Source organism: Leptinotarsa decemlineata, unplaced genomic scaffold (assembly GCF_025532065.1).
Source record: "Leptinotarsa decemlineata unplaced genomic scaffold, Ldec_3_MD MMD2_tig00003736_RagTag_RagTag, whole genome shotgun sequence".
Lineage (NCBI taxonomy): Eukaryota > Metazoa > Arthropoda > Insecta > Coleoptera > Chrysomelidae > Leptinotarsa > Leptinotarsa decemlineata.
In genome coordinates, this window is record NW_027412593.1 from 2,269,968 (window position 1) to 2,296,629 (window position 26,662).

At 34.4% G+C, this 26,662-nt stretch overlaps 2 protein-coding genes across 2 annotated transcripts in view; one reads left to right on the forward strand and one right to left on the reverse strand.

The window, feature by feature from the left end:
- The window catches only part of LOC111510351 (uncharacterized), a 44,510-nt gene that overhangs the window by 3,675 nt on the left and 14,173 nt on the right, over nt 1-26,662 (reverse strand). The window contains exon 3 of the mRNA XM_023166255.2: nt 4,379-4,497. Within this exon, the coding sequence (XP_023022023.2) occupies nt 4,379-4,497 (119 nt within the window). The remainder of the gene's footprint in view (nt 1-4,378; nt 4,498-26,662) is intronic.
- Nucleotides 24,547-26,662, forward strand: part of LOC111512000 (neuroparsin-A) — a 110,529-nt gene continuing 108,413 nt past the window's right edge. The window contains exon 1 of the mRNA XM_074178264.1: nt 24,547-24,681. The gene's annotated coding sequence lies outside the window, so the exon portion shown is untranslated. The remainder of the gene's footprint in view (nt 24,682-26,662) is intronic.

Genomic DNA, 26,662 nt, shown 5'->3' on the forward strand with positions numbered 1-26,662 from the left:
GAACTCTAGGGACTCAGCAGAAAAGAACTGTTGATACATCTAAAAATTTCGCGGAGGCGGAAAAGTCCATAAACGACAATCCATAACCTTCAAAACAAGGGAGAGAGAATTTCAGTCATTTCCTGATGATGCTAATTTGATTAGCGGAATGTGCGCCGGGAGAGTGGTATTGTCGTTCAAAATATTTCAATATGTTCAAATGTTGTATGAAGTATTACTCGAATATATGAACGTAGAGATCCTAGCACCATCTCCATTACAAAACGGGAGAGTTGAATCCAGTAGAGTTCTTGTTCTTCCTGCTCTCATTCATTTAGTATTGGTATATTTTATTCTCAATACATGGTTCCATCCCTCAAATTTCACATTTGAAAAGTTCAAAAACTACTATTCATTTTCAGTTTTGAATAATTTTAGGTGGTCTGAAAAGTTTGCTACCTAACGAAAATACAAGACATTTTATCATTTTTTTTTATTTCCAACATAATCTATTTTCAACTCTACACACTTCTTCCAGCGATGCTTCCATATTTGTAACTTGTCCAAATTGTTCTCGAATCTGATTGCCTTTTCATTTGACGAAAATCTCTGACCTCCGAGAGAAATTTTTGGATGCGGTAATAAAAACAAGTCGCTTGGGGCTAGATCTGGTGAGTAAGGCGGATGGTGAAGCAGTTAAAATTGTAACTCGTGGATTTTCGCCATAGCAACCACTGAGGTGTGAAACAGTGCGTTGTCTTGGTGAAACAGGATTTATTTTTTCAGCAAATGTGGCCATTTTTCTGCAAGTTCCGCCTTCAGCTTGTCAAGTAATGATGCGTATTATGTTCCTGTAATTGTTTTTCCTTTTTGAAATTGATCCACGACTATTTCAAAAAACAACAGTCGCCATCACTCACCCAGCCGAATAAACAGTTTTTTTTTTGGAGCCGGTTTCCCCTTTGCAATCCACTATGTGGACTATATTTTTGTTTTGGACATCTGTATCTGTAGAATAGGGAGGTTGAATGTAAGCCCACGGCACTTAGGCCACATGTGACCCATTGTACATCCTCCCGAAGAGTTGTCCTCCTAGGACATCGTCCATCCTGTCCTTTCCAGGAAGGTGGACAGGTCACTGAAAGACATCTCCTTTATATCGGCAGGTGTAGGTCAAGACTCGCTGAACACACTCTCTTATTGACGATAACTCCAGGCACTCGCATAGGACATGCCTGACAGTCTCATCTTCCTGTTCACACATCCTGCATAAAGGTGTGTCCACTAGCACCATATTATGGAGCTGTTTTCTTAGTTGACAGTGGCCAGTCAGAAATCCTACTGTTAAGCATAGATTTTTCCTGGTCATCACCAGATATTCCTTTGGCGCCAGCTTCTCAGGGTCGCCCAGGGTGATCCTGGCAAGATTGCAACCTTTGATCCCATCCCATCTCTTTAGGGATTGAGCATGGGTGTAACGTTTGGCTAGTTCCGCAATTATCGAAGTCATCAGGCCGTAGGCGCCACTGGGTCCTAAAATTCCTAATCCAACCGCTTCCTTGGCTGAAGAGTCGGCAATGCGATTACCTTTATTCCTAGCGTGCCCTTTAACCCACCTCAGAATAATGTTATCATCTACCGAGGCTTTGGCTGAATCTTGGTGGCACTCTAGTACCTGCCCTGAGGTAACACGTTCTCTGTTTAAGGCTAATGGTTCTTGTCTACTGTCAGTGCAGATTGTTATGTTTTTGCTAGAAATTCCTATCCTGGTTATTCCTTTTGTGGCGATTGAGATACCAGCCAGTTCTGTTTGGACCACGTTGGTATTTTCTCCCATTTTCCACTTAATCCTTAGGGTTAGTGATCTGGAGTATACTCCACATCCTGAGCCCCCTTTGGATTTTGAGCCCTTTGTAACATCCGACTCTGTGTTCTGTTTTATTTGTATTTTGTAGGGTTTATTGAACACAAACCTGGGTTCAATTGCATCACTGGTTGCTGCAGCAGAGGTTGCGCAATAAGCGCTTTACGACATATGCTCATCCTCAATTAAGATTAACGCAACCTCTTCAACGTACAGGTCCAGAGGAGTCAGACCCGTAATTAATTCCATTGCCGCGGTTGGTGTTGTTCTTATTGCTCTTGTGGTGTTTAACCAAGCCAGTCGCTCTATTTGATATAATTTTTGAATGGCCGTTGCTTGTAGAACTTTTGGTCTCCATGCAATGGCTCCGTACGTTAACATAGGTTTTATTATTGCAGTGTAGATCCAGGTGACCACCCAGGGTGAAAGATCCCATGCGCATCCCACTGTCCTCCGATATTGCTCATAAGCCACATATGCTTTTTTTGCTCTACACTGTAGGTGAGAGTTCCATGTTAGCTTCCTGTCGAGGATAGTACCAAGGTATTTCACCTCTTCAGCGAAATATAGTTTGCTTTTGAAGATTTCGGGAGGTTTTTAAGCCCGATAAACTTCTTTTCCTGGTGAAAATGACCATCTCAGTCTTCTTGGGATTGATCGACAGTGAGTGTCCCTTACACCATATTTCTATTAATTTGAGCCCATCCTGCGCTCTATCGCACAGTGTATTCACAAATTTGCCGGTCTGCAAGATAACTATGTCATCTGCATATGCAATTGTGTAGAATCCATTATTGTTGAGGTGATTAATCAGGGTATCCAGAACTATATTTCAGAGAAGGGGTGATAGAACCCCTCCCTGTGGACAACCCCTCATGACCAGTCCTCTCACTGTGATGTCGTCTACATTGATACTCATTGCTCTACTAGAAAGCATCTTGAGTAACTATTCTCCTACTACCAGGGGTACATTCCTGGAGTGTAGTTGCTGGGTAATTGATGAAAAAGTTGTTTTATCAAACGCTCCCTCGATATCTATGAATATACCCGGGGTCTCTGTAACTCTGTAAATAGTACTGCAAAATAATTGTTCACGAAGGTGATTGCCTCTTAATTTGACAAAATTTCTGGCCTCCGAGCGGATGGGGTAACAATAAGAAGTCGCTTGGGGCTAGATCTGTTGAGTAAGGTAGATGGTCAAGCAGTTCATATCATAATTCGTGGATTTTCGCGATGACGACCGCTGAGGTGTGAGACGGTGCGTTGTCTTGATGAAACAGGATTTTCTCTTTCTGCAAATGTGTCCATTTTTCTGGCAAGTTTCGCCTTCAGCTTGTCAATTGATGATGCGTAGTATGCTCCTGTAATGGTTTTTCCTTTTTGAAGATAATCAATTGTAATAACTTCATGACTATTTCAACCATGACTATTTCGCCATAACATTCCCAGTCGAAAAAAGAGTTTTTGATTTTTTTGAGTCCGATTCCTTCTTTGCAGTCTACTGTTTGAACAGTAGTTTTGTTTTGGGCATATAATGGTGTATCCAAGTTTCATCTACAGTAAATAATCGGCGTCAAATCTCGGATTAATTTTGCCAATAGATCGTTGTAAATGTTCATTCGGACACGTTTTTGGTCTAACGTGAGCAAACGCGGCATCCAACGCGCGGACAGCTTTATAATACCTGAATGTTCATTCAATATGTGAGAAACACGTTCTTTTGACATGTTCATAACCTCTGTTACCTCTCTAATTCGAATGCGACGGTGATTTTTGGCGATGTTTTCGTCGGTAGTTGCAATTTTTTGACGTCTCAAACGTCCATCATCTCCCAAGCTCTCACGGCTTTGAAGTGGGAAACTTCGCAACCACCCTCTATATCTCTCAATGGGTTAAATGAATTGAAACTTCCCAGCTACAGAAAATATTTGACTATATATAAAATACATCTTCAAATCATAGGTGAGCAGTTGAACCTGAAGGATTTCGTTGTGCAACATAGTAATAAATGAAAAGAACTAGGTGTCAAACGGTAATGACATCTCCCCTTACGAACATGCTATCTAAGAGATCGACAAAAAACTCAATCTACAAATATCAGAAACAACGAGGCGCTAGAAAACCTCCAGGTCAGTTGCAAAGCCAATTTTCGACGTCGACCGACATTCGTTCTCTGCCTTTCTTTGCAGCTTTCACTGCAAGGTGACTGCTTGAATAAGGACCAAAAATCAAGGCATCCGTGATCCAACCACACAGAGCGCTTAGTCTTAGCTGCCATCTGTGTTGCTAGGCTCAATAACGAATGCAATGTTAGACTCAATCGTCCTCAAAGGACAAGCCTGAGTAATAACAGTGTACTACTCAGTTTCACTCACTCAAGAAACAGTTGAATCAATTGTTCCACTCGTGGTTCAGCCTAGCACCACTGATGAAATTTATGGCGAGTTGATACAGCGCTGTGTTGAATCACGGATGCTTTGTTTTTGGGCTCTGATTTCGAAAATAAATATATATGAGTGAATAAAAAGTTTTTACCTGGGTAGTTAAATTAGAGATGTTAGTCATTTTCATGAATAACTTTTCACATCTATCCAATGGGTGGTAGATTCGACACATGATGTACCACGCTGGAACATAGTATTTTACGAACAAACCTACAAAGGAGAGAAAATGACAAATGAATTTGATTAAAAGTCAAGTTTTTGATTATGAAAAGAAAACAGTTTAAAAACATATACCGTGTCCATTGAGTTCGCAACAAATATCTAATTCTTTTATTCGGTGTACAGGGTGGGCCAAAATGGGCACTTTCAAAGGGAAACTCCTGTTTTCAAACAAGATAGATGAACACTGATGGCTGTGACTGAGAATTAAATTTCATGACAAATATAATGGTGAAAACCGTATATAAATATCTATCATCGTTTCTGAGTTACAGCATGTTTTTCAAAAATGCACATTTTCGATAAGGTGCTGTAACTTTTTTCCTGTCAAAAATTTCTTGTTTCCATAAAAACATTTCCAAAGCACTTTTTTACGTAGACTTCGATAGTGTGAAAAACTTATTTTGTCAAATGAGATATCAATAGTTATTTATGAAAAACTGTTTTTTTTTTCAATGAGACACCCTGTATATTCCTACATATTTCAATAGAACCTAAACTCACCTTTCCAAAAATGAAACACACTTAATATTTTGCTAGTCATTTTTGAAATACGGAGCTTTTAGGTTTTTTCATGTAGTGTCATGTAGTGTGAAATGCACCCTTTAAACAAGTAGGCTTTGAACGACGCGACGCGGCGATAAAACTGAAAGAAATTGTTCAGTAGTAGCTATCAAATGCTATCATTGAATAATGAGCATACTCTCAATAAAACTGATAATAATTCATACTATATATTTATTACTAATAAATGAAACTTCGACAATAATAATAATAATGATAAAGAACAAACAATGAAATATATTTTTTCCGAGAAGGTGTTCGAAATATGTACCAGCTTCTCCTACACACAGGCAACACCTTTTCTGAACGTTTTTGACCAAATTAATTAGTTCAATAGAAGTGAGAGAAGAAAACTCTCGTTCACTTCGTATCTAGAATTGGTCGGCAATTCAAAAATGAGATCTTTCAACCTTCCTAAGAGGTAAAAGTTCTTAGGCGTCAGATCCGGTGACCTGGTCGGCCAACGGTTGGGTCCTTGTTTGGCTATCCAATTATTACCAAAATTTTTAGCCAAAAAACTGATGAAAATTGTAGTGTTGTGAAGTGAAACCTCCGTCTTGTTGATAATAGATTTTTCAGAGCTCCATTAGTAACAATTCATCAACAGGGGTTCAATATTTTGCCTTAAAATTTGTAAGTGGGAGTGCCATTATGAACGGGCCGATAATTCTATCCCTAAAAACACCTGCCAATACACTAAATCCAAATTTATCTTGACTTTTCTTCTCCACAATAGAATGAGGATTTTGTTGTGCTCCAGTATAAGAATTGTAGTGGTTGAAAATGCTGGCACTGCATAAGCTTCTTTTGTCCAAATACTATTTAATGAGAAATCACAACTTTCCTGGAACTACTGGCAAATAGCTATGCGGCGTTTAAAATCTCCTGGTCGAGTTGATGAACTCTTCTGGTCCTGTATAGCTTTTTCAAAATCCTCCTAACGTTAGTTCTTGGTAGGCCTGTTGATATTTTCAAATTTCGCGTCGACTATTTCTTCCAACTCCTATTTGATTCATTTAATTTTGACTTTTTTTTCACAAATTGACCACCATCAATTAGGTTGTATCGCAACCTCTAAACAACCTCTAAAACCTTGTTTTTTCTCTGGATATCTCTCGTGAGACAAATTGCTTGCTGCTTCTAAATTTTCCTCGGTTTGTATAACACACAATATCATATTCCATTTTTCATAATTCTCATACTTCATTGCGGATGTGTTTAAAAATTTAACAAAAACTATAAATTGCATAGCGTCTTTACTGCTCAAATCAAAATTTGACAGCTACCAGTAAAGATTTGCATTCAGTTTTATCGCCACATGATCCAAAGCCTACTTGATCAACGTGTGCGTTTTAAAATCTACACGAAAAAACCTGAGAGCTCTTCATTTCAAAGTGAAACATCAAGTGTGTCACATTTTTGAAAGGTAATTTCAAAAATATGCAGGAATATACAGGGTGTCTCGTTAAACAAATTGTTTTCCATCAAGAACTATTAATATAAATGCGATATTAATTAATAATAATAATAATAATAATAATAAATGGAAAATGTTCTGATAGAAACAAGAAATTTTCGACAGGAAAAAAGTTACATCAACTTTTTGAAAATGCACTTTTTCGAAAAACATGCTGTAACTCAGAAATGATGATAGATATCGATATGCAATTTTCACCATTGAGTTCATCATAAAATTTGACTCTCAGTCACAGCCATCATCAGTTTTCATCTATATAGTTTGAAAACAGGGGTTTTCCTTTGAAAGTTTCCAATTTGGCCCACTCTGTACAATGATATTTGAATGGGTTCAAACGTTAGTGCATGTTCGATGACAATGAAGGATGCACTAAGAACGGTGTTCAGTCAAACAACATACAGGGAAGATCAGAAAATATCAAATTCGTTCAAGAATAAGGTACCTTCATTTAGAAGAATACAAGAAATTGTTGTTAAGAAAAGTATTTCAAAAGTGGAATTTATTTCTGGAATCCCAACCAGCAAAATTGTTTTATAATTTCATGATGCCGCAACAGTTTTATTTTGTTGGTATTTTATAATTACTTTCAAAATACTGATTGATTATATTAGACGAGCTGTGAACATAATACAGTTGTAAGCAATAAAAGTGTTTTATTAATTTATCATAGAAACGTTTATGAAATAAAACTGAAAATGTGTTATAAAATAGTCACGAAATTATCACAGTTTTAACAAATAACTTATCAAACATATTTGCCTATATAAGTAAATTGCTTTGTAGCAGTTTCATAGCACTTTTCTGTGACGTTTCTATGCAATTTATAAAACTGTTTCAAAAATATTTTATAACTGCTTCCTGTAGCTTTAATGAAATTATTTATTTGGGATGCTTTCGAACACAATTATGTTTTCATTATCATATTGTCACTTTAATGATAATTTCCCAACTACTTCATAGTATGGTATATTCACTACAAATCCAAAACAATAAAGTAACTTATAAAATCAAATTGCTTTCGCTAATATATATGTGCCGTCGCCAAGAATGAAATGCAGCATTCGAAAAGAACCAGCTGACATTGATTTCAGAGGTCGTGTAATGAAGTATTATTTGTCAGTTTTATTTGACTAGTGTCCCAATAACTATATACCTAATAACGTCCTGTAATATTGGTCATTGGAAGAAAATTAAGAGAAGTGGTTCGTTTTAGACGAAGACCCATGTAACTTAGTGCTTTTGTTCCTGCTAAAAACAGGAAAGGGTTATTGATGGTTGAAATCCGTCGATTTAAGAAGAGCACCATGTTTATATACACTCTAATCACTAGTCAAAACTCCTTCGGAATTCTGCCTTTATAATCGATGGGAGAAGCTTTTTAGCCAAAACATTACGACAGATAATATTCATCCAAACAATACGTGAGAACTTCTATCTTCATTTTCATAGAAATCTCTAGCTTTGAAAGTAGTCCGACTCTGCCGCATTACCATCACTCCTAGAACTAAGTGTTTCTTAACAGTTTTATAGGGGTAACATATAAGCTGAAATACGTCAAAACTCTTGCTATCGATACTAAATAATTTTATAGAACGACGCCAATTTAAAATGATAGCAATTTGGAATACTGACATTAGATGAGTTGAAAGTATGACATACGGCACATATAGTGATATTTACAGATGAAAAGTACATATATATTATAAGATTATATTATTTAGAGCAAACAGAGTTAATTTGCGATTAGAAAATGAATACGTTGACAGAGTGACTTTTTTGTATAATCAATAATTTTTCCAAAAATTTTAATAAAAAAGTGGCGCGCTTAAATTTTACTGATAATAGGCTATAAATTTGTCAATAAAATTTCATTCACAGTTAAAATATCAATCTTTGAAGCACGAATAATGTCTTTAACAGCTTTATAAGTACAAAAGTGAAATTATCAAAATGGCCCCGATCTTTCTACTCGTTAGTTTTCAGTTGGTGACATATCTATTATATTTTCCTAGTGTCCAATACAAAATTACTTCTTGTGCCTTCTAGAAAACATTTAGAACACTTTTTTATTTTATCGTCATCCTTTTAGGCTGCATTATATTTCATAAAGCTTACTTGGAATTACTAAAAAACTGTTATAAAATTGTATTTCAATTATTTCATAAGATTCTTGACGAATAGTGTTAGAAAATTTTGTAGTAACTGAAATGTTTACGAAACTATTTTGTAGTGTTTGTAAAAGGCCTTACAAAATATTTATGAAGACTATAATGTTTTATAAAACGGTGCCAATTTCCTTTTTATAGCTGTTTTATAAATACATTGAAATCATTTATGGAAGAAATATAGTTCTATAATTTGTTTCTCCGAAACGTTTTCACAACCATTATGAAATATAAAATTGCTGGTTGGGAGCCTCTTATTCAATAATAATATAATATATAATATAATTATATATTAAAACAACGACAAAAATAAAATAAAAACAACAATAAAAATTAATTGGCGCTCCGGGGCGACTTCATTGATTCCAGTGGCGCATTTGCTTTTTCAGCTGCAGGAAAACCCGGAAAAACCTGCAGCACCACATTATCTGAAGATCTTGATCTAACAATGTCCTCTCTCTTATAAAACAAAATGTAGGGTGTCTCCAGAGGCTCCAATAAATTCAATGCATCGCCAGAACACTTCGTGACACGACTATCGTCAAACTTAAACCAGTCCGTTTCTTCTTTGAGCAAAGCGTAATAATGACCAAATTCAACACCAGAACCACAGTGAACAATGACTGCATGAATATTATAATAGTGGTCTGCTAGGTTGAAATGTTCATCTATTTCGAACCTTCCAAAGAGTTTCTTGCTTCCGTTAGAGGTTGAGTCTTGTTTGAAAATCATCAGTGTTATTATTAGATTGACTGGAGCCTCAGCTATACTTGTTTCCTTATAACAGTCAGTTAGTTTGGCGCATGTTTGACAATACAATCGATCATCACCTGTTCACACATCACAAATTCCATTTTCAGATTTTCCAAATCCTTTCATTTTCAGATGATTTAACAATAAGCTTTGCACGGACTGGTTATTAGTCGTATTAGGAAAAGCTAGATGAAGTTCCAGAAATTCACATAAGTTTTCGGTACTTCTTGAACATTTACCACAAAGTAAACCAGTGAGGATTTTTCCAGCAAAAGATTTACAAATACAAGACGAGATGGGTTGTACGAAATCATTCAGTCCAGAGCGGTCAAGAGTATTGATTTTGCTATTGTTTTGCTCACGAAGAGTATTCAACAAGAACTCCAAGAATTTGGAACAATCCTCTTGTTGTCCTAACGAGTATCTAGTGGACTTCAAAGACTTCAGGAAATCGGTTGGAGGGAAAGATGATACCTTCTTACAGTTGTTTTAGTTTGATGAATAAGTAGGAAACATTCACGTTCTCGTTCATCATTAAAACTTCGTTCTTGAAATTCTTCGTCATGAACAACACTTGTAAAATGCTATTCATATAGCAAGTGTTTCCTAAATTATCCAACCCAATTTTCTTCAATTATTTTTCGGAAACTTTTAAATTATAGGGACACCGTAATCATCTAGCGGTGAAAGGGTGAGGGTATGTATGACCTACGAGATGAGATGGGTTGTACGAAATCATTCAGTCCAGAGCGGTCAAGAGTATTGATTTTGCTATTGTTTTGCTCACGAAGAGTATTCAACAAGAACCCCAAGAATTCGGAACAATCCTCTTGTTGTCCTAACGAGTATCTAGTGGACTCATTCATCCTCATTTCTAGTAAATGGATGGTATAAATTTCTTGAGGTTCATTGGCGGTAGATTCGGATACATTTCATTGAACTTTCTACATGTTCTGCTGATAATTTTGTCACACTGTCCAAAAATAATAAACAAATTCATAAGAACTTCGTTTGAATAGTTTTGTTCCATCGTTTTGAAGGTATTTGCAACTTCTGAAGTGACGAAAATGTCGATATTATTAAGAGAATGTCACAACACTACTGTCAAATAAGCCTGCTTACCAAATACCGAATGGAAATACCATTCTGAAGGGACATTTTCACAAATAAATGTTCATAAGTACGAAACTTGACTAGTTAGGTATAGGTATGATATACATAGAAAGAAAGCAAATTTCAGCAGCTTTCCGAATTTTCAATAATTTAAAATAATCAGCAACTTTTACAAACAAACGAAAAAACTGTATTTTTTTACCACCCTGTATTGAAGTAACGGAGATTAGGCTGACGTGTGGGAAGTGTCCAAGTATCACCTAACTCCAAACCAAATTTCGATATCATAGTACTTCTTAACTAAAAGATATCGGCATTTTTAGAAGTCATGATTTTCGAAGAAAAAAATTGAAATTAATTTTTATTTCGAAAACGGTAACAGATGGGTATAGGGAAATATCAAGAAAAGTTGTCGGGCAATTGTTGGAGATTCCAAAAATAATATTATATACAGAGTGTTCCATTTGAAAAATCAAAGTTGCTACTGCTTTCTAATAGAAGCGGCAACACCGCATTGTCGAAAATATTTTAGTTGGCTAGAGAATATCCGAATATGCCCTCCATTGAATTTTCAAAGTGATCCGTTGTTTGGTTCACCAGAAACGTCTAATGTGCCATCCACCGTGAATCAGCCTGTATTTGGAACAGTTTGTTCACTTACCTTCCTGCATTTTGACGAAAGACGGGAGAGTAAATGAAAATTTCAAGAATGACCAAGAAGTTTTAATCATCACTGTTCAAAACGTTTTATTTTTCAGTCGAAGCTTTTTTTTGTACTTTTTTGGCTGTGTGTGTAGTCTGCCATCATGTTAACATTCCACCGACCTTGGATTCTGCGTTCCATTTCTTTTATGTCTTGATGGAACCATTCTCCTTATTCTTTACTCACAGCCCCCCGATTTTCAGGAAAGTAGTCCAGATGTGAGTGAAGGAAATGGACTTTGACACTCATGTTGCAGCCCAACATTTTGTAGTTTTGTATAAATTCAGCAACCAAAGTTTTGTAATTTGGGTCTTTTTTGTTTCCAAGAAAGCCTGTTGGAATAAGTTTAAATGAATTCTAGGCATTTTGTTCTTTTATTTCCATTTTAGTGACAAAGCTTTCATCTTTTAAGTTTTCTTATATCAGGCCCAACAAAGACTCCTTCTTTCATTTTAGCATCGGATAGACCAGGAAACTTTTCAGAAAGATACTTGAAACAATCTCTTTCTTTGTCTAATGCTTTCACAAACTGTTTCATCAGCCCCAATTTAATATGGAGTGCTGGAGTTGGCTTTTTTTGGGATCCACTAAACTTTATTTTCAAACAATTTTAACTCCAGGAATAAGACCCTGTCTTATTGGCCACACCTGCTTGACATAGTGTGTTCCCTGTCACGGCTATCCCATTCACATAGGAAACATGGAAACTTGGTGTAACCACTTTGTTGACCTAGTAACATTGAAATAACTTTCAAGTCTCCACAAATGGTCCACCCATGATCAGAGTAGCTGAGCTCATTAAGAACAAATTCAAAATTTTCATAGCATTCTTTCAAATGGACTGGGTGTCCAACAGGCATAGAAGCATATTGGGTCCCATTGTGAAGAAGTACAGCTTTCAAACTTCTTTTTGATGAATCGATGAAAAGTCTCCATTTCTCTGGTTCATACGTTATGTTGAACATTTCCATGACGCCAGGTATATTGTTGCAGGAAACTAGGTCACCCTCTTGTGTAAAAAAAGGGACAAATTCCCTTTCTCTAAATCGGTCCCATGAAAATGAAACACCGGAGGCTAAAATATGTCTTTCTTTCAGTCTAGACCCTAAAACTTCAGCTGAGTCCTTTGGGAGGCCCAGATCCCTTACTAAATCGTTCAAGTCTGATTGAGAGAAAATTGACATCTTCGGGAGGCAACTAAAGTCGAGCATTCACCGCAACGGGGACCACATTACTGAGAATATCCAGCCCTTCCTCACCCTGCCACTCGACATTGAAAAAGTGAAGACTGCCAGAGAAGACTGCCAGAAAACTTCCAGTTTTCCTCATTTTCCATCTGAAGTTTTTCGAATACAGCCACGACCGTTGCACGAAGATTATCAATGCCTTTGGATTTTGACTTGACTTGAAGATTGATTCGACTTTGGTATCGTCGGAAACACCATCTTCAATAGAGATGCAATACAAGCTATTCGCCGTCGTTCACGAAGGCAAAAATGCCAACATTGGACACTACGTGACCGATGCCTTCCAGTCGGCTACAACTGCTGGATAAGGTACGACGATTCTTCGGTCAAGACCGTGCAGGAAGAATACGTATTGAAGCCCCAGGAAACTTGAGTTCCTTATTTGCTGTTCTACAGGAAAAGCGATTTTATCCCATCTAAAAAAACTCCCCCCTAGGAGGATGAGGTTGCTGCTTTTACGTAGAGTTCAGCGTCCGGAATCTTACGGAATTTCTCTTTTTAGTTATTATTGAATTTGAATTTTTTCTTTGGTTTTAGTGAATTTTTTATTCTTTCATTTTGTTGTAATTTATGGCATGATGTATTAATTTGATAAACCAATAATAAAAATAGAAAAAAAAAGACAACAGGAGACGTTTAGGAGAGTAGTTATAGACATTGATGAGCTACCCAGGCAATTACCAAAGGCAAAAACCCATGAAAAAAAGGTCTAGCTACTGTATAGTGACTAGTGTGATTTACTATAACTTTCTGCAACTGAGCTAGACCATCAGCAGAAGCCGGCACTGCTCAACAAATGGGTTCCGATTCTGCCCCACAACAACGCCCTCCGCATGTATCACAAATCACAACCAAATTTGTTGACATCATCTGCCGTCCTTAGATAACTTCTCGTCCGAAAAAGACTTCTTAAATGCAACATTATATAGCGAGCTCCATTTGAAAGTTCAAAACCGAAGTCAGTAAAACCGGAAACATGCGAAATATCTCCTCCTCATATACCAAATCTCATTTTGAGAGAGATTATGGCTTGTCTGAGAGTTTCGTTAACATCACCCGGTATGCCCAGAGTTTATAAGGAATTCATAGACTTTCTCTACATAATTTGTGCGAAATTTTCCTGTAGGTGTTTGCGGCTGACTAACTGTCCCACATATTGTACCCAAGTAGATTCATTGAAGGTGAAATCTACACAATTTCATCAATCATTAATATGTATTGACACGCCAGCTTATTTAACTGAATGTTAAAGGTTACGAATTCCATTACCTATAAAACTGTTGACAGATCTGGAGTCTGAAAGAAGATATACTCGTATGACTACAGGACTGAAATATTCCATGAAGAAAACGTGGAAATGATAATTAAAAAATGAAAATGAATGGAAAATGTACAATGACATTAATTTGTATACGTGATATAATCAGCTGCAACTTGATGTAAATCCATAACTTAACCAAGCATTTTCTTACTCGCGCTTGAAAACGCCTGAGAAGTCTATTGTATAGCGAAACATATTTAAACTTTTCAGTAAAAATCACAAATTGACATTATTTGTGAAGAAAAAAGTAAGTTAAGTAGAATGATGTCAGAGAGAAGATACGTGTCAGTTTTTCTCTAAGAAAATAAATGTACGAGGAGTTCCAGAGTTCTGAATTCCACCGGCTACATTGATCAACTTGAAAGTTGTCGATATGTCGGCACAATCACTTGTGTATGGAGTTCCAGTCCCTAAAAATACGGCATGTTTAATATGCAGAAGCAGAAGCCTTGAAAAAATCCTTAAAACGCTTAAAAATCCATGATCGAAAGCGAATTTGGAAAATTTGTGATACAAAGAAATGATTCGTGTCATGTACCGGCATATGGGTGTATGCCGTATGATGCCCACTTCGAGTGGGCATTACAGGCATTCAAGAGTGCGTGAAGATTATGACTACAAAGGGCTTAATTGTCTACTACATAGTTACTCATATCTGAACTTTCCAGAGGAAAGTTTATGTTTATATCGAATTTGCATAAAAATCTTTCTGTTGGTGTTAAGTATTAGAATGAAATAAAACGCTTCCGGCTCACAACTATACATGTATTCCTAATTCCAAAACCAAACCACAACTGAACTCGGTTTCCCATGAGTCGGTAGCTCATGTAAAAAAATGTACAATAAAAACCTTTGTTTTTATACATGATCCGATATCTAACACCTTCCCCTTTTAACAATTGCAGTCGGAAACCAATACCATTAGATATGGGAACATCTAATAATTTCAGGAATATACACAAATATACACATATATATATATATATATATATATATATACAAATTATACAAATATACAATGAATATATTACAAACAATATCAATATGTCAATTCATCTGGAGGCCGAATCTGACTACGCCGTCTTAAAATTCTATCATTATTAGATTTTATATTTTCCCGGGTAACATCTAATATGTCAGCTGCCTCCGAAGATGAGGGAATTTCTTCAATTTTTTCTGAGATGGTAGAGCGAGGTATTATATTAATTGCCTTATCCTTCCCTTCCGTTTCAAAAGTCTTATTTGCTTTCAGTTGATTTTTGTGTCTTTTCCATTTTAAACCTCCCTCTACCTCTACAATATAAGTTCTACTTCCAATTTTCTTTAAAATTATCCCTTCAAACCACGGTGACTTTCTCGGTCTGAAATCTCGCACTCAAACCTTTTCGAGTTCACTAAAAATAATATCCTTTTTATAACCATAATATTTTATTTCATATTCCTGTTTTTATGAACCTGTCTTTCAACTGAAGGTAGCATTAAATCGAATCTGGTACGCATTTTTCGTCCCGATAGTAATTTAGACGGTGTCTCCACGGTGGTAGTGTGTGGAGTATTTCTATAGTAAAATAAAAAACAATTTATGATATGATTGAGACTTCTTTCATTATCTTCTTCTTTATCTTTAATCAGGGCTTTTTTTATTATTTTAACTGCTGATTCTGCAAACCCATTTGTGGCAGAGTGATATGGGGCTCCTGTAATATGCTTGATACCATTTTCAAAAAAAAATGAAATTCATCCGACAAAATTGGTTGAACATTATCGGAACAGAATTCCCTGGGTAGCCCAAATCTTGCGAAAACAATAGTAAGAATTTCTATGGTAGTTTTGGAAGACGTATTATTCATTTGAAAACATTCGATCCACTTGGAAGTGGCGTCCTCCAAAACTAAAAAGTAACTGTTAAAGATTGGACCAAAAAATCTGCGTGCAACCTTGTCCACACTTCTTTGGGCCAATCCCAAGGCTTCAGTGATATTTTCGGGGGATTATTAGAAAATTTTGCACAAATTTTACAAGTCTTTGCCACTTCTTCAATGTTTGCGCCCATTGACGGCCACCATACATAGGACCTTGCAATTGATTAAACAAATACTCTATTCTCGGAACAGGGTATTTTTGTGCCTCCAGGTGAGGATTGAGGGTTATTTTAAAATCGCCACAGAGTCTAACTCCACCATTTTGTTTCAATATCGGAACGATGGGTGTTGCCCATTCCGAAAATTCGACAGGCATTAAAATATCATTATCAACTAATCTTTTTAATTCATTTTCTATTTTAGGTTTCAAGCTGAATGGAACAGGGCGCGCCTTATAAAATTTTGGAACAGCCCCTGGTTTTAATTTCAAAGAAACTTTAAATTTGTTAAAAGTGCCGAAATTATTTTCGAATACGGCACTATACTTCATTAGTAAATTGTCAGGATTGACAATAAAACTTATATTGTTCAGATTATTTTAGATCTTATTCACTTTACTTATTCCTAAGTTTAACATTTTTAATCCATTTCTTCCTATTAATGGTGGACCTCCGTTTTTAATAATATATATTTTCAACATGTAAGCTTTACCTTCGTAAAATACTTCAACTTCTACAAATCCTAACGGCTTGAACGAAATTCCAACATAATCTCTTAACAACAAATCATTTTTCTGAAGTAACTCATTTCTAAAATGTTTTTGAAATAAACTTTCAGAAATTGCGGCACAAGCAAAGCCGGAGTCGGCTTCAAAACTGAATGGTTTATTATCAATTATCAATTTAACATAGGTGGGTTTTACATTTCCTTTATTATCAATTTCGATATTTTCTAAATTAAACAGGAACTCGGCAGTTTGTTCGGATTCTATGTCTTTTATGAAATTTTGGCTAACATTAGAACGATTGCAAAATGCCCCTTTTTCCCGCATTTATAACAACTGTTATCCCGGAACCTACACTCAGAACTTTTATGGTTTAATCGACCACATACATAGCACTTACTTGAATCTTGTGAAATACTTCCAGAAGAAAGCACATTTCGCTGTGCACACCCTGTCCTACCTGCTGCTATCCATTTGCGAAGCCTACTACTTTCCGGGGAACGACTGAAATGGACATCTTCAACTTCAATATTCGTTCTAGCGGCTTCCACTGCTACAACCTGCACTTCTTCTTGTTCTTTAATAGCGGATTCCTTTGCTAAAGCTATTTTCACTACGGAAGCTAACGTTACTGCTTCACTTGATGCATCTTCCTCAAATAAACGGGACATAATTTTTTCGTTTCCCATCCCAATTACAAATATGTCTCGCAACACTATTTTCAATTGCTCCTCACTGAACTTGCAATTTGTAGCGAGACTTTTCAACTTTGCTTCCCATTCGGAAACACTTTCACTCATACTTTTTCGAGCATTGTAAAATTTGAAACGTTCCGAAAAGCACGATTTTACGGGGAAAAATACACAGTTAGGATGTCGATGATTTCACTAAAAGTTTTTGTTTCAGGTAAGTCCGGTATGCATAAATTACGCAGCAAAACATAGCACTCTTCGTTCAAAGTATTCATTAAGATTGCTTTCTTCCGTGTTTCTTCTTTGATCTCATTCGCAATGAAAAACTGTTTCAATCGTTCATTAAACACAGAAAAGTGTGAGTTTTTGTGATCAAATACAGCTAGAGAACCAAGAAGTCCTGTTGCCATTGTTTTTTTCTGTTCGATGTTTTTATTCTCACTTTGCCACACTTAATGAAAGAATTGATTTACGTGGAATTTCTTATATCCTCGTCGCCAATTGTTAAGTATTAGAATGAAATAAAACGCTTCAGGCTCACAACTATACATATATTCCTAATTCCAAAACCAAACCACAACTGAACTCCGTTTCCCACGAGTCAGTAGCTCGTGTAAAAAAATGTACAATAAAAACCTTTGTTTTTATACATGATCCGATATCTAACAGTTGAATAAGAAGTTTTCAAATTTAGCACAAAAATTCGGGAAAAATATGAATTGACCGTTTTTTGTGAATTTTCTTCTTTCTTTGCGTTTCGGCTCCACGCCTAGAGTTTCTTCTTTTATTCATCATTGTGATAATCTCTGATGCCGGTTCTCTGTGGTCTGATCCCAAGCGTTATCGTTCAGTACTTCGTCAATTTCTGGCAATCGGTTCAGGCTCCTCAATGATTCTATCAACATCCCCGCCTTGCCCTTCCAGTAAATACTGGAGGAACTCTTGAGGGTCTTGTTAGGCATAACTCATGAGTCAAGAGGCAAATCTTTGGATCTACCTCTTTAATGGAACTGTGGTTAACACTCTATTTCTCTGAGAGAGCTCTTGGCTCAAGTTCTATGATTTCATTAGGGAAAGCTTCAATCAAAACATTTTTCATATTAGATATATGAATGTTCATATTTTTTATGTAGGCTTCCTTTACCAAATATCCAGCAACCATCTTGTATTTGATTAGCACTGTATCATATATTCTAAAAGTTTAAGGCTTTCGCGGCCAGTCATCGGAGATATTAACTTAGGATGTAAAAACCTCTGAGGAAGCTAGCTACTAGCGACTAACGAAACGTCAGAAAGAAACTCCAGAGGGTTTTTACAGAGCCATGCACTACTGGTCTGAATTCGTGACACTGTTGGCTCGGCAATTCGCCACTACTCTCCTTATCTATGATACAGTGACTTTCCTTATCACTGAAATCCACTGAAACCCACAGTTTGATAAAGGGTTGAATGGATGAAGTGTTGAATGAAGGTAATAAGATTAATAATAATAATAATAAGAAGATAATAAGAATAATAGATCTTGCAGTTTTTTTAAGAAATTGGACAATCGTACGAAGAGTACATGCTATCGATATGAAATTAGGAATAAACAAATGTGCAATGGTTCATCCGGAGATTACGCTCGTAGATGGAAGCATCCTATGTTTTCTGGATGCCAGAGAGACGTATAACTAACATTGCGGTGGAGCAACGCCACTCCCATACAGTGAAGAACACTGCCCCGTGGTAATACCAGCACAAAGTTCGATAAATCTAGTCATTGGAACTGTTGGGAAAGAACATAGTTGCTGCAACAAACATGCTTGCCGTTCCGATCGTACTGTACGTTTTTGATATAGTCAAGTGAACTCGAAAAGAGCTGTACTAAATCGACATGAAGACACAAAAAATTATGCACATTCATAAGAGTTTGTCTCCCAAATCTGTTCAACGTCTGAGATTAAACGGAAAACTGAGAGGCCGTAAGCGAGCGATGAACTTTATTTTGTTTTTGACAGTGAGCAAAATAACCATAACTTTGTTACTGAGTTGGAACCCGCTCAGCAAAAGCACAGTAATCAGTTCACTTTTGCGGCTCAACAAGGATGAGCCGATTGATGTGGTTTTTTTAACGACATTGAAAACATTGGCTTATCAAGGCAACTAATATTTGCTCTCCTCAAAACGAGTAAGCTCAATTGGAAAACTGAGAAGTTCATCATGGCTTGCCAGAATTGTATCTTCGATAGTTTGGATAACCGTAGTCGCATGATGGATATGGACGTTCCTAATACCAGATGCAGAGCCTACCATAAAGAGCCGGGACCCTTAACATTTGTTGTTAACATGTCCAGAATATGCAGACTGAGTCTATATCCACTGATATAACGTAGCTCTAAGAGTGTTTTATTGTCACCTTCGGCACTCTCATTATATTGACGAGACACTGGCCTTATGCTCCGGGGGATATTGAATTCGTTGTGGTTTTTCACCCTCTGATAGATAAAAAGCAATAAGTATGATGTAGGCCTCCTCGGCCATTGAAGTGAGACGATACCCGTCCTGGAGTGATGAAGCCAATATATCCAAATGAGGAGGAAAAAAAGATGAAGTATCGAGATTAACTCTTCGACCCCATACAGACGCTACCCAGACCCATCTGTTATAATGATTGTTCTAATTATGATAGTCCTAGGTTAAATGACGCCTTCACTACTCTATAATCCCAAGAAAAGAAATGCAGAAAGATATCAGCCTTTGTTGGCTACGACTGTTCAGGTCACACGATTATTGGCCCCAAGCACAGCTTATTGATGATTGTGGAGAGTAGTCTCTGGTGGACGAAATCATAGACGATAACAGACCGATAACATGCTTAAATTCCTGTTTTAAGTAGTTTACGAGCAGAGTATTCGAACGACTATATGAGCAGAGAGTTGAAGATGGGAGTTGCTGGATGTGTTAGAACCTGTTCATCGATAGAAGTGTTATGTAGGATTCGATACGGTAAATGCGTAACCTCTCTATGACCTGAATTGATTACTACAAGGCATTTGATACAACAAATATGTCTGATCATCGGAACTGTCGGGAAAGAACAAAGTTGCTGCTACGAATATGCATGCCATTCCAATATTTCTTACTGTACTTTGTATTAGTTAAATGGACTCAAGAAGAGCTGTATCAACTCGACAAAAGACGTGGAAATTGATGCATCTTCTAAATCGTTCGTTCGATGGTTGTACTTCCGTCGACAACGGTGAAGGACAGGGTCTAAATTGTCAAAAAACATCTTGAAATCAGATAGTGAACATCGAGTGGAATGGAATAGGACAAGAACCTCAATGATGCCTCAACCCAATGAGCCTCACTCTAAGAGACGTAAGCTAGAAGAATCAGCGTATATTCTCATATCTGGAGAGAATTGTATTTCGAATAGCTCTTTAGAAATAGACCGTACTTGGCTACCCATCTTGAAGAAAAATTTGGATAGTGGTGAATTTTCAACATACTGATATCGGAGAGCACCTTGTATTACATCGAATTTTTCAGTTGTCAATCAACAACATTGACATAATTTCATATTTCGAAACTCCTTTGATATCTGTCGAAAAAGTAAAGAAATAAATAATCAAAAAGGAATAACTGCCAGTGTATTAAAACTTTTTTGTCCATTTCTGAAGACGGAGGCAGATTTTAGCCTCCGTAACGTTAAGATAAGTATTGCATTATTTCTTAACAATTTTTTTGATAGGCAAAATTGTTAAATACGACAAGTTACTGATAAATAGAAGATTTTTATTTGTGAAAAATACTTTAATTTCACGCAGTAACTTATCGTGGTAAACTAAAAAGTTTGACGTTCTACGCTTATATAAGGTTCTCCATTATAAATTTTATATTTTTCAGATTGTGGAAGGTAACAAATACCCACAAAAGGTCGATAAAAAATGATTTTCCTCTACAAAAAAATAACTTTTGTTGAAAACTCGTATTCTATTTATTCAAAGTTATATGAAAATGATTTTTCATAATTTTTAGCTCTATTTGTTTGAAAAATTGTTATAAACAAATGTATTGTTTATAAGATATTTGAAATTTGTTGAGGGGATTTTCATCAGTGATGAATATTATAATTTTTGAAAACAAAATCGTTTCTCAAAAACATTTTTTTATTGCTTGAAAACGCATCTATTGATTGAAAAAATTTTTTGCTACTGAATATGAATATTGAGGAACAATTTTTTTTAAATCATAAGTTCTATTTCTCTTTGATATTCTGATATTTTCTTCATTTATTCAATGAGCAATTTGTTTTAAACAAATTAACTTTCACGAATTTTTTTTTCAAATACTACCAAAAAGCAGAAACAACCATGTGTAACTTTTTGTGTAAAAAAATGTTTCTGAATTTTTCACAATTTTTTTAATACTTATCTTTTTTTACACAAAAAGTGACACGTTTTTTTTTTGTTTTTTTTGGTATGTAAAAAAATATATATCGTAAAAATTAATTTGTTTGAAACAAATTGTTTATTAAATGAATAAAAAAATATAAATTAAAAAAAGTTTTTTTTCAGAATATCGAAGAGAAATAGAAATTATGAAAAATAAAATCGTTTTCTAATATCCATATTTAGTAGCAAAAACAAATTGTTGATCTACAAATTCGTTTTCAAACAATAAGTTTTTTTTTATCTATAAAAAACATTATATTCATTATTGATAAAAATCCCCCCAAAAAAGTTTCAAATATCTCATACACTATATATTTGTTCATAACAAATTTTTAAACAAATAGACTAAAAATTATGAAAAATCATTTTTAAGTAACTCCAAATAATAAAAATAAAAATATATTTGAATATTGAAAAAAAAATTTTATGGCTTCAATTGAATTTTTCACTTTTCAACGTTTTTATTATTAATAACAAGGTGTAAATTTTTTTTTCAATTTTTCCAACGGAAATTCAAGCAAAGCTCCAAGAAGTAAACAAAATTTTAGGTTTTCAGATTGAAAATTATCATCAGAGTTTTTATGTAAATTTAAAACTTGCGAAAATTAGTTAATTAACTGAAGTATATCTAATAAAATAATGACGGGAAAATTTATTTTCAATGGATTTTTGTTTATTCAAGTGTCTAGAAGGTATGTGATTTTTTTCCTAATAATGATATTTGAGTTTCCCATATCATATGGGAAACTTTTTTTTTCAAAAGTTTCGATGAAGTTTAACTTCGGCACTTGTTTGTGCTTTAAATTCAACTTATAATGATGCGGCTAACTGCGACCCACTGTCGTTCAGTGTTTGTCAAATTCAACTTTTTTTTTTTGAAAATGTGTATTTCTAGATCGAATTTAACAAAAAGTTACTTGAAAAACTTGTGTCTACGGCAATTTTATATCCATATGCCAAATTTCATGCAACTAGGATACATGTTAACGTTTTGCTTATTTTTGACAGATATCCCCTTTATTTTAAAAAAACAAGTTCGGTTAATTGTCATCAATTGATGTATACATAACAAACTCATCATGGTGTTTAACTTTTCTGATACATTTTTACTTATACGGACATTTTTAAAGAGAAATTGAAACTTTGCACCAGTCATGTTAAAATTTTTATAGCAAAATTTTAATTTCTCTCTAAAAATGTCCGTATAAATAAAAATGTATCAGGAAAGTTAAACTCCATGATGAATTTGTTATGTATACATGAACTGATGACAATTAACCGAACTTGTTTTTTAAAATAAAGGGGATATCTGTCAAAAATAATCAAAACGTTAACTTTATCCAAGTTGCATAAAATTTGGCATATGGATATAAAATTGCCGTAGACACAACTTTTTCAAGTAACTTTTTCTCAAATTCGATCTAGAAATGCACTTTTTCAATTAAAAAAAAAAGTTGAATTTGACAAACACTGAACGTCAGTGGGCCGCAGTTGGCCACATCATTTCAAGTTAAATTTGAAGCCCAAACTTCATTGAAACTTTTCGAAAAAAAAGTTTCCCATATGGTGCGCACTTTAATGATGACATTGTACATATATATATATATATATATATATATATATATATATATATATATATATATATATATATATATATATATATATATATATATATATATATAACACTTCATTTCCAACAGGTGTACACTCAATGAACCTTTTTCCTAAAGTACGAAAAACCACTCACTAGCAGCGCTAGTAGTTCGGTAGGGACAAACACTGCCTAATCCTCATATAAACATATGATAAAGTACAATTAAAAAAGAATGTCTTCAACAGAAGAAGATGTTCCTGGAGCAAAACTAAAATTTGCAACTGTAAAGGATAACAATGTTGTAACATTAAAACGTTGGCTTGCATACCGTAATTTTAAAGTAACTGGAAAAAAAATAATTAATAGACAGGTTATTTACAGACTCTAGTGAAAGATTAGCGGTAGATTCAAACTGTAATAAAAGAAATTCAAAATAATTATGAATTTCAGATATATTTCCGAGTGAAATATGAATCAAATATAGATGGTATTCAAATGAATTTAATTAAATATAATGAGTGAATATAATTCAATAAACGATTGAGGTTATATCTCACTCTAATCAATGGTGATTAACTATGAAAAACTCACTATTCATTTCGCGTTCAGACCATATATATTTATTTATTTTTTGCACTGTTAAATCCACTCTCCTAGAAGCATGTATCCATTTCCTACATTTAACCTCATTGATATGAGGTTTTATAAATGATATAAAAAACACGTTTTCTTCCGGATATCCATTATCCGACGTACAATTCGCAAAACAGCAATGCTTTGTTGGCATTATACTAGCACAAAATATTTTTTTATATCAGATTTATATTTTTAAATGATAAATTAATATTACGTAAATAATACTGTTTCACATGTGAATAGTTTATGTATGTCCCTACTACTAGTGCTGCCTCTCGTGACACGTTCGCTATTCTCAGGCTCATTGCAGAAAATGTTAAAATTGCGGAAAAAATAACATTATTAGATTCAATTGACATATTGTTAATGACTAAGTCTTCACAATATTGATATCAAACAATTGAAATTTACAAGAAAAATCTATAAATCAAAGATTCTTTGTGGGATACAATCCTTGATGAAGTTCAAGAAACTTCCAATAATATCACACATGTTGCATACTAACTGAAATTATAATACATTACTTTCTGGTGCTCTGACATATAGTTGTCGAATGTCAAATGAAATGATCATAGGTAAAACAGCATTTCTATTATTAAATTAAATTTCATTGGATATGTAAATATCCAATCTCTCTTGTCGTTGATCGTTTGTTATTATAGCATCGACATTTTTGATAGGATTAATGAGGCACTGTATATTCATTTTAATTTAGCAAGAAGAAAAACAATTAAGGTCCACACTAATCGAGAGACACCATGTCAAGGGTTCCTGATTTGATGTGGAAAAGACACTTCGGGGGTGTTATCAAGAGTATAAAAATGAGTTGCTGGTATGAAGCTTCCTCAATAGCCCAGAATCCTTCGACTGAAGTCTTCTCGCAAGGTAAGTTGTTTTGTCTATGTTTTACTGTGTTTCATTGAAGTGCCAAATCGGAAATATGAAAAAAAAATATATATTTATATCAATGGTTATAGTTTGAAGTATTCGAAATATTATCGATTACATTTATCAAAAAAATACAGTTCATAGTTTTTTATCTACCTTTTTTGGGTATTTTTACCTTCCACAATCTGAAAAATATGAAAATTATAATGGAGAACTTTATATAAGTGTAGAAAGGGCAAACTTTTTAGTTTACCCCGATAAGTTACTGCGTAAAATCAAAGTATTTTTCACAAAAAAAAAATCTAGTTACCTATCAGTAACTTGTATTCAACAATTTCGACCATCAAAAAAATGGCTAAGAACTAATATAATACTTATCCTTAACGTTTCGGAGGCCAAAATCTGCTTCCATCTTCAAAAATGGACAAAAAATTCAAAGATATTTACAGTTATTCCTTTGCTGATTATTCATTTCTCAACTTCTTAGACAGATGTCAAAAGAGTTTTTTTCGATAGGCAAAATTGCTAAATACGATAAATAGAACATTTTTCTTTGTGAAAAATACAGTTACGCAGTAAACTGAAAAATTTGCCCTTTATACACTTGGATAAAGTTCTCCATTATAATTTTCATATTTTTCAGAGTGTGGAAGGTAAAAATACCGAAAAAGGTTCGATTAAAAATTGAATTTCCTCCACAAGAAATGACTCTTGTTAAATCCATAGTTGTTTCTTCATGCGTTTACTTATTTTTAACGTAATTTTTCATTCTGTCTCCAATGGACAATTTCAAGATTTGAATATATATCAAAAAAATTATATTTTCATCTTACTTTAAACAAATAATTATGAAATGAGTTCTGGTAAATTTTCACAAGTAAGTAGTAGTAGTAGTAAGTGATAATTCATATTTAATAATTTTGTATTACAGAGATTTTATGTACTGAATGATTTGACTCATGCTGCATCAAATCTTGAATTCCAAACAATTACATTGAGCAAAATGTGAATGTTTGAAATGAAAAAAATGATGTATACATTGAAAATTTAATTGACTGTCCTTCAAACGACACATTGTTATTCAGGTTACGATATATCAAGTTAATGATTATAGTTGAATTTGATTCTTTATAGCAGATGTAAAGAAATATGTATGTTTCTTGAAAGGTGTTTAGATTATTGTATTCACTGAAAAACATTTAACTGTGGACTTTAATATTATATTACCATTCCATGGGAAAGAAAGTTTTTGGCTTTCTACTACTCCATCTTAGTAAAAAAATATACAACCCCTTCAATTCAAATTACCATTTCACTTTTTATGGAATAATGATTGAATAATGACTTTTTATCATAAACTCCTATATAATTCACGATAGTTTTGATTACGCAGATTTCAAAACAGATTTAAATTCAAGTCATATCACACTGAAATCTTGTATTTAGAAATAATCTTCGTTATTCCAAATCTGGACTATATAAAATTCGTCCGCAAGAAGATATTTGAAAAATAGGATTGTGTGGAGGTTCCAGAGGAATAATAAAAGAAAGTGTCGCCAGAAAATAATTCCTGAACTTTGAATCATTCTACAGAAATATGATATTCTGGCATATTCATATACATATTATAATGTTTTGTTCAGGATGTAATGAATCGATTCGTTTTCAAAAACAGTCGAATACTGTTTTGATATGACATTCATTTATTCAAAAACAATAAAAGTGCTAACAAAATCAGTGCAATCTTTGAAATATTTGAAATGGAAATTCTGAATGGAACAACGAAGAATAATCTATGTTCATTCAAACATTGTGAAACGATTTGAGATATAAATCCATGCTCTAAAAATAGCATGATAAAAGTTTTCATGTACGTGTACTTATGTCCCTAAATAATACATCAGTTGTCATTCTAAATAGCATTTCATATTGAAATTATCAAATGTTTTGAAACATATTTAAAATTCTTATCCATTTT